The sequence below is a fragment of the Tupaia chinensis genome, unplaced genomic scaffold, assembly GCF_000334495.1.
Source record: "Tupaia chinensis unplaced genomic scaffold, TupChi_1.0 Scaffold144741_1, whole genome shotgun sequence".
NCBI classification, from domain to species: Eukaryota; Metazoa; Chordata; class Mammalia; order Scandentia; family Tupaiidae; genus Tupaia; species Tupaia belangeri.
Window position 1 is genome coordinate 820337 of NW_006204601.1, and position 8689 is coordinate 829025.

Genomic DNA, 8689 nt, shown 5'->3' on the forward strand with positions numbered 1-8689 from the left:
TCTCCACGGTGATTGTGGATGCTCAGATCTACACACATGATAAAATTGCATAGAACAAAATACACCAGCACACACACAGTCAAATGAGTACAAGTAAGACTGGGGCAATTCGAGCAGATTCGGTGGATTGGGTGATACTGATCAGCGCATCCTGGTTAAGATATTGTACCACTGAGTCACTGGGAAAGTCGTGATGCATTTTTGCATAGAAAAATATATCATGACTTTCCCGACAACCTAATATAATTTTTTAAAGAATTATTTATTTAACTTTATTTATTCATTTATTTTTAATTTGACCAGAGAGAGATACATACAGAGAGAGAAAGAGGGAGGTAAGGAAGTAAGCCACCAGGTCCGGGACTCGAACTGTAGTTGGCCATATGGGAATGTCCAGTACCTTAACCACCATGCCTCCTGCTGGTCCCCTTACCTAATATAATTTTGCAAGATATTATCACTGGACGGGGACTAGCAGTTGGCATAATGGCTAGGTCACTGGACTCCCCTGTAGTTGACCGCGTTTTGAGTCCTGGACCCGGTGGCTTAAACTCACACGGGCATGTGTGCATGCATGTCCAAGATCCTGAGAGGAGAATGGAACAGCAGAGATTGTGGTGTGGTCATCCCCCTGGGGGGATGATTTCTCACTTTCTGTCTCTCTGTCTCTCTGTCTCTCTCACCATACAACCTTTGGCCCCTAGATAGGTATTTCAATTAGCTAGGATCACAGACATGTGCTATTGTACCCAGCATGTTCAGGTTGGCTTGGAAACCAAACCTGGATCTCCCACATGGCTTCCAGCCTCCCAAGAAGCTAGGCCTTTTTCTCTTTTTCCCTTTAATATTACTTCAGTTCCAAATGAAATGAAATGAAATGAAAGCCTTTCTATTCTCCAGTCGCTGGCTCCTCCTTTTAACTCCTGCAGGTGGCAGAAGTGTTCCAAGGATGGGCCCCATGCTCTGTGTTTAATGTGGATGGTCCAACGGTTTCCAACAGCAGGTGGGGCTCTAAGCACCGCTCCGGCCTGCTCAAGGAATCCGGGCATTAGACTGCCCTCTCCCAAGTCCAGGAGAAGGCAGTCGAATGGCCATGATAGGGTTAACGGTCTACATTCCAGAGCAAGGGAAAAGGAGGCTAGAGGGTCACAGACAAGGGGAGGGGGTGGAGGGCCAACTTCTCACCACACCAGGACTCTGTTGGGAGAGATAGATCACCCCCAACAATGGCCACAGCTGTTTTCATCTGCCCCGAAGGAAACTGACTTAGGAAGCAGGTATCAGAGAGGGCCCTTCCTGCAGGGGCTTCTGTCTGGCTTGTAAAACTGTCAGAGCAGCTGCATTCATGTGTTGCGTGATGGATGATGGAAAGGAGGACAGTCCGTCGCAGATGGACACAGTGACTTACAAGTTGGGGCAGGTGGCAAAGGCCTTGCAGAGGCTCTGCGGGTGGGGAATACTGATTCATTGCCCAGTTAAAATACCAGGGGATCTGGCCACAGCCCTCTTCCCAGCTTCCCTTCAGGGCAGTGTGGGTGAGCGGGCCTCAAACAATCTGTCTCCCTGAAAGCTTCCGCTGGTCCTCCTTTCTTTTCTTGCACCTCAGGTGTGAACCCTCCTCCCCCATGCCTTTCTCCTCCCTGTGCCCTTCCTTCTACCCCAGGGCTGAGATAGCAATTCCTCTGGGCTTCTCTGTGGCTACTGGGGCCTGGGCAGCTCCGTGGAACATACCCGTGATACACTGATAAGGGCTTCCATGTAGGACTCGAAACTTACTTTTTAATAGGTTTTTGCCTTAGGGCATGTACACACACCAGAGAGAGAGAGAGAGAGACAGATATGGTGATAGGGAAAGTGAGAAATCACCCCCTAGGGGGAATGGCCATACTGCAATCCCTTTTTCATTCTCCTCCTGCGATTTTGGGCACACTTGCACACTCGCCAGTGTGAGTTTCAAGTCAGGGGATGCAGGACTCCAACTGTGGTGGACTATGTGGGAATCCTTCGCTACACCATCTGCTGGTGCCTCAGAGCTGTTTTTGAAAAAGGTGATGGGCTGGCAGACAAGAGGGGGGAGAATGTCACCAATAAAAACGCTGGCCTTGGCTTTTTGCTAAGAAAAGGGACCTGGGAGCCAGTAGGTGGCATGGTACTTAGGGTGCAAAACTCCTACATGGCCAACTGGTTTGAGTCTAGGACATGGCGACTTGAAGATCACATGGGGTGCGTGTGCATACATGCCCAAAATCCCAGGAGGAGAATAGAGAAAGGATTGAGATGTGGCCATACCCCTCTGGGGGTGATTTCTCATTTTCCTCTCGCAGTCTGTCTCTGTCTTCCTCCAAAGAGCACACATGCCCTATGGCAAAACATTAAAAAAGAAGGTAAAAAGGAATCTGTGTTGTCCACCCCCACCCACAGCCTAGCCAGGTACTAACCGCCTTTGGCACACCAGCCTGTGAGCTGTTGGGAGTGCCCTGGCCAAGGAGTGCCTCTCACAGTGCTCGGGACTCCCGAGGAGCAGGAGCTGAGGTGTCTTCTTTGCTCTCCATCCCCGGAGCCTAGTGATCTGCTCATCCTGGACACGTCACCAGAATTTCTACCCCTCACCCAGTGGGCACCCTTTGCTGGGACCCTCTAGTTCTCCCTTTGCCTTCCAGAGAAGGCCAGGAGAGGCTATCTCGGTCAGGATAATAGATGCTGAGCCTCATGCAACTGGGGTAAGTGGGATTTCTTAAAATGCATTCTTCTGCCTCTGGCTGGGTCTGGGGGGCCATTTGCTGGTGGGGTAGCAAATGAACTTGGCCTGAGAAATGGGATCCGCTGGCTCAGCCCTGTGGGGAACTCAGAGCTGCAACGTTTTCTTTGTTAAGCCGGTGCACAGTTTGTTTTGAGAATGCCCGAGGGGCCCCGGGAGGTAGACAATTAAAAGCCGGAGCTCATTTTGATATCTGAAAACCACAGCCGCCTGCGTGTGGGAGGTGCTGGAGAGCAGCTCCGGCCCTGCCTCACACGCCCCCCTCTCTCTGGGTCACCTGGGAGGCCAGAAGCAATTTGGAAGTTTGCTGAGCTTGAGAAGAAGTCTATGGGGAGGGCTTGCTCTGATCACACCCCTTCCCTCCCCCAGGGCCAAGGGACACATGGGACCAGCCTGGCCCCAGCTTGTCCTCATTGGCTGGCAGGAGGCAGAGGGGGCTTTAAAAAGGCGAACGTATCTGTGCTGGGGACCAGAGCCTGGGCTACTGGGTGCTGGGTGCCCTCCCCTGGCTGGCACCATGCAGCTCTCTCTAGCCCTGTGCCTTGTCTGCCTGTTGGTGCACACAGCCTTCCATGTGGTGGAGGGCCAGAGCTGGCAGGCCTTCAAGAACGACGCCACAGAAATCATCCCTGAGCTTGGAGAGTACCCTGAGCCCCCTCCAGAGCTGGAGAACAACAAGACCATGAACCGGGCTGAGAATGGAGGAAGGCCTCCCCACCACCCCTTCGAGACGAAAGGTATGTGGTAGAGGAGAGAATTTTTAGCAAAAGGGTCCTGGCGAGGCAGCCGGGGAAGTTCTAGACTTTTCTCTTTGGGAGGCTTTGAAGGCTGGTGTTGAGCATCAGACTCTGTCAGCGCCAGCAGAGGGACAGGAATGTCTGGAGGCCAGGGAGGCCAGCCAGCACAGCCAGAGCGGTCAAGTGCAGGGCCAGCCAGCAGGGGGCGGTCAGAGAGAGCTGGGCGGGAAGAGGCTTAGGCGGTGAGGGGAAGGCTTGAGGACAGGCCCAGGGGCTCAGAAAAGAGTTTCCAAGAATGCCCTCCTGAGAATACAGAAGCCAGGTCCAGCTGCTGCACTACTTGGGGGGAGACACTGCAAGGGGACCCCCACACCTGTGGAGCATGCCAGATGTTCTTTGGGGGCTGTGCTCTATTGGGTCCCACAGACCCATCTCAGAGAAGCCCTGTGGGTGAACCACCAGCTTGAAGGTGAAGAAACTGAGACTCCAGAGATTAAGTAACTTGGTAAGAAGAAGAGCTAAGCTTTGAACCCAGCTGGATCTGGTTGCAAGATGGCTCTGTTGATGGAGTGCATGGCGGGGGGTGTTAGGGGAACTGAGATTCCCGCCAAGCATTGGAAAGGGAAGCCAGAGGGCACCCTTCAGCTCCCCTTGCCCACAGTCTGCCCAGCGAGCTGGCACTGGAAGCAATGGGAGTTAGTTGTAGGCACAGTTTTAGCCTCTGGCAAGGGTGGCAGCTGAGTGCAGGCTTGGTGGGGAGGCAGCATTCTCTGTGCAGGGAGTGGACATCAGAGGCACCAGTTGTCCTGATCCCTTGCCCCAGATTCAGCCTTGCTTATTTCAGGGAGGGAGCCTGATCCTGCGAGAGGGAGAAAGCTATGGGTTCCTGGGCTTCTGGTCAGGAGTGCAGAGAAGCTGGGGACAAGGGTGCACAGCTGGCTCTGTAGCTGGCAGGAATGGCTAGGGTAAGAGCTGGGATGACACTTCAGGGCGAGGGCCTCACTGTCCTCTGGCCATTATCCAGGGGACAGGAGTCCACTGCCAAGACTCCTGCATGCCATCTCCCTCTGCCTCACAGAAAGCTAGACTGGGGATGCTGGAAAGGGCAACCCCAGAGGAGCAGAGCCGGGACTCTGAGTCTGAAACAGGAAGGGAAGAGCACCGCCATGTCCCTACCCCCAGGCAAGGTCGACTGAACTCAAGTCACTGCCTGAAGGGTGAGAGGGACCTGAATACAAGACATCTACTTCCCTGGGTTCCCAAGAGAGGCCACAGCCCCTGAGAAAGCCATGTGCCAACCAAAACCATACTCTGCAGAGGAAGTGCCTGACCTAGGGGTACTATTCTTGGAAAGCCCCAAAACGCCTTCCTCCTTGGGCAAATAGGCCACTCCCCACACTGGCCCTGCAGGGGTGTGGATGCCAAACCAGTCCAGAAGCCAGAAGGCCAGCCACAGGAAGATGGCAAAGCCCTATGCCACTGCTGCCGTGCTTGCTGTCCAGGGCCTGGGCGTGGGGCTGGCCTTCTCTGCTCCCTCTCTGGTTTTGGTCTCAGGACAATTTTCCACTCCTGCTAGTCACATTGAAACTGTCCCCATGGAACTCTTGTGGGTGAACAGGTGTTCACGTGAGGACCAGCTCTTTAAAAGCTCCCACCCATCTAAGCCCATAGTAGGAGACAGTATTGACTGTGCAGGGGACCAGGCCAGGGCTCAGAGCCCGATCTCCCCTCAGCCAGGGAGCAAGCTTCATCACCACTGGATGCCAATCAATGACGGCGTGTGCCCTGCAGACAGCCTGGTACGACGCAGATGCTCAGTGAAAGTTTGCGGCAGCTGAACCTGCAGGTTCTGGGTTGAGCATATTTGTAGCTTCCACCTTTGGGGGGGGGGCGGCGGCAAAGATGATGGGACCCCAGGGAAGTGGAATCAGGAAATCCAGCTCTGCCTTTTGGGCAAGTTTTTGCCTCTCTTTGGGCCTCAGAGTCCTCCCTGATAATGAGGGGGTTGGACATACAGTCTGTAGTCCCCTTTCAAGTCTAATGAATTCTTATCCGACCACCTCCCCTTCAACCCCTTCTCTCCATAGCTGCAACCCTGATTTATTACCTTCAATTAACCTCTCCTCCTTTCTCCATCTCCTGTCCACGCCTCCCAAGTGGCTGGGAAAGGAATTTGGGAGAAGCCAGAGGGGTCCGGAAGGTGTGGCTAGTACCCACTCAGTCCAGGTCAGGGACCCCACAGTATAATGGGGCTTAAATCAGAAGATAGCCCCTAGGAAAGGAAGAATAATAATTATACATAATAACAGCCCAATTCTTGCTTCCAATTCTTACTGTGTGCCAAATGGTATTCTCTGCATTATATATGTAGTGGATTATCTCACTGAATCCCGGGACAAACCATTTTACAGATTGGAAGAGTGGTTAAGAACCTTGCCCAAGATTGGGACCAAAGGTTGGTGTAATGGCTATGTAGCTAGACTCCCATGTAGTCGACTGTGTCCTGGACCAGTAGCTTAAACTCACGCCAGGCACATGTGCGTGCCTGCCCAAGATCTTGGAGGAGAAGAGATTGTGGCGTGGCCATCCCCCTGGGGAGGTGATTTCTCGCTTTCTGTCTCTCTCGTGAGCACACGCGCCCTATAGCAAAAGCCTCTCAAAAAAGAAAAAAGAAAGACACTTACTCAAGATCACACAGGAAGTAAGTGATGGAACCCAGGTGTTTGAGCGCCAGTAGGCACTTTCTCCAAGTGGAGAGGATAAGCCCGAGATTGTCCAGCAGCCCTGAGTACCTGGGGCCTTGCATCACGGGTGCCTGGGGGACAAAAGCGACTGGGGAGAAGGGGGAGGAGGATTTGGTAAAGGCTGAGCTGCGCAGCCGCCCTCACGCGCGCTTCTTTCCGCAGACATGTCGGAGTACAGCTGCCGCGAGCTGCATTTCACCCGCTACGTGACAGACGGGCCGTGCCGCAGCGCCAAGCCGGTCACCGAGCTGGTGTGCTCTGGCCAGTGCGGCCCTGCGCGCCTGCTGCCCAACGCCATCGGCCGTGGCAAGTGGTGGCGTCCGAGCGGGCCCGACTTCCGCTGCATCCCAGACCGCTATCGCGCGCAGCGCGTGCAGCTGTTATGTCCCGGCGGCGCGGCGCCCCGCGCGCGCAAGGTGCGCCTCGTGTCCTCGTGCAAGTGCAAACGTCTCACCCGCTTCCACAACCAATCCGAGCTCAAGGACTTCGGGCCCGAGGCTGCGCGGCCGCAGAAAGGCCGAAAGCAGAGGCCCGGCGCCCGGGGCGCCAAAGCCAACCAAGCGGAGCTGGAGAACGCCTATTAGAGCCCATGGCGCCTCCCCAGCGGGCATCGGGACCCCGGGGCCCCCAAGTTTCTGTCCCCTGCGCGTGGTTTGATTGTTTGTATTTCGTTTTAAATGCCTGCAACCCAGAGTAGGGGGCTGAAACCTTCCAAGCCCTGGGGAATCCCAGGAACCAGGAAAGCCTTCCTCGTCCCACCAGCTAAGGAGGGGTCCGGTAGGGCAGGGGAGGGAGTTGAGAGTCACAGACACTGAGCCACTCAGCCCCGCCCGCCGGGGCCGCTACCTTTGCTGGTCCCACTTCAGAGAAGGCAGAAAGGGAGCATTTTCACGGCCTTGCGCTATTATGGGAGCAGTGGGAAGTGTGAAAGTCGGGGACTGGTTAAGAAAGTTCCATGATTCCTTCTCCATCTACTCATGGTCAAGCCTCTGTCGTGCCAAGAACACAGGAGGCGTCCTTAGATACGGTTTCTAGTCCTGGCTCTGCCACTAACTTGCCATGACTTTGGACTGCAGGATTGTCTTTCGGGACCTTTAGTTCCTTTTCAGAAAATGGGAGTGGGGCGGAGTCTCCAGGATTCTACTGTCATGATTCCGAGGATGCAGTGCCTTTTGAATGGGCGGCGGCGGGCGGAGGAGGAGGAGGGGGGGGAGGGGGGGAGAGAGAGAGAGAGAGAACTGAATAGAATAGAATCACTCCCAAGGTCACTTCCAGACTTCAGAGTTGTGATGCTTTCTGATCTGACAGTCAAAGATGAAAAACAAGCAGGAAAAGAAAAGAGTCTGTTTATGGGTGGCATATTTATGGCTGACAAACTCCTGAAAAAAAGCTGTGTTGCTCCCTAGCCTGACCTTCCCAGATGTTTGGCTACCTCCACCCCTCCATCTCAAAAAACAACAACAAAAACACCATTATTTGGGATAGAGAAGGAGAGGGTCCCTAGGGTGTGGTCGGAGGGAGGATATTGCTATATTTCGAGGTCACCTTCCACAGAGAAGTTCAAAGTCCCAGGAGGTTGGGCTTGCAGGCACAGGGGAACAGCCACCACCCACTCGAAGAAAGACCAGCACATCCCTTCTGCGGCACCTCCTCCTGTCACCACTCACAAACGCATTTCTGTCCACACGTCAGCTTCCTGCTGCTCTTACGCGTGAAGGGGTATCTTACCTTAAGGACATCCTGAGGGAGGGCCCGTGCTGTACATAAGCTGAGAAACTGCAAAGCGTAATACTTGCCACCCACAAATCTTTTTTGAAAGTCATTTTCAGATACCTCTTACTTTCGCTGTAGGTTTTAATTGTTCAAAGAAAAACAAAAACAAAAACCAGAAGCACAGCCATGTGAAAGCCTGCAAGGCTGGTCATTTTTGTAATCCTTCCTCGTGGGACTTGTCCCTAAGAATGAAAGCAGCAGTTTTTAAAGAGTTAAGTTACATATTTATTTTCTCACTTAAGTTATTTATGCAAAAGTTTTTTTTTTTTTTCTTGCAGAGAATGACAGTGTTAAAATTGCTTTAAGAAATAACAATCTGTTCTTTCGGAGTCCAGAGGCAATGTTAATAAAGACGATGAATCGTTACCGAGAGGATGTGGTCTCGTTTTTGTCCACCGCACACAATGTCATTTCCATCCAGATTAACACCCTTGTCTTGGTCAGCAGCGCTCAAGCCTTGGAGGGCACCTTTGACTGGTCTCTGGTGGCCCTTGTGGCAATTATGTCCTTCCTCTGAAAAGCCATGTTCGTCCCTTCCTTTCCAAACCTAGACCTCATTCCTTTACCCACTCATTGTAATAACCTGTCTGTCTCCCTTTAGCATTCTGTTCTTTGCACAATCATCCCAAATCGCTATTCTCATTGTGCCACTCCCCCTGCTCAAGATCCTTCAATGG

At 53.1% G+C, this 8689-nt stretch overlaps 1 protein-coding gene across 1 annotated transcript; it reads left to right on the forward strand.

The window, feature by feature from the left end:
• The first annotated feature begins 3233 nt into the window (after positions 1 to 3233).
• SOST (sclerostin) lies at positions 3234 to 7421 on the forward strand. The gene is made up of 2 exons (XM_006167396.2): positions 3234 to 3495; positions 6402 to 7421. The coding sequence occupies exons 1-2, from the start codon at positions 3276 to 3278 to the stop codon at positions 6821 to 6823; spliced, it is 642 nt and encodes a 213-aa protein (XP_006167458.1). The 5' UTR covers positions 3234 to 3275; the 3' UTR covers positions 6824 to 7421.
• The last annotated feature ends 1268 nt before the right edge of the window (positions 7422 to 8689 follow it).

Excerpts from the sequence above, each read along its gene's own strand:
- SOST (XM_006167396.2), top strand. The coding sequence starts at position 3,276 with ATGCAGCTCTCTCTAGCCCTGTGCCTTGTCTGCCTGTTGGTGCACACA. Across the intron at positions 3,496-6,401 it reads CCACCCCTTCGAGACGAAAG|ACATGTCGGAGTACAGCTGC; the intron begins GTATGTGGTAGA and ends TTCTTTCCGCAG.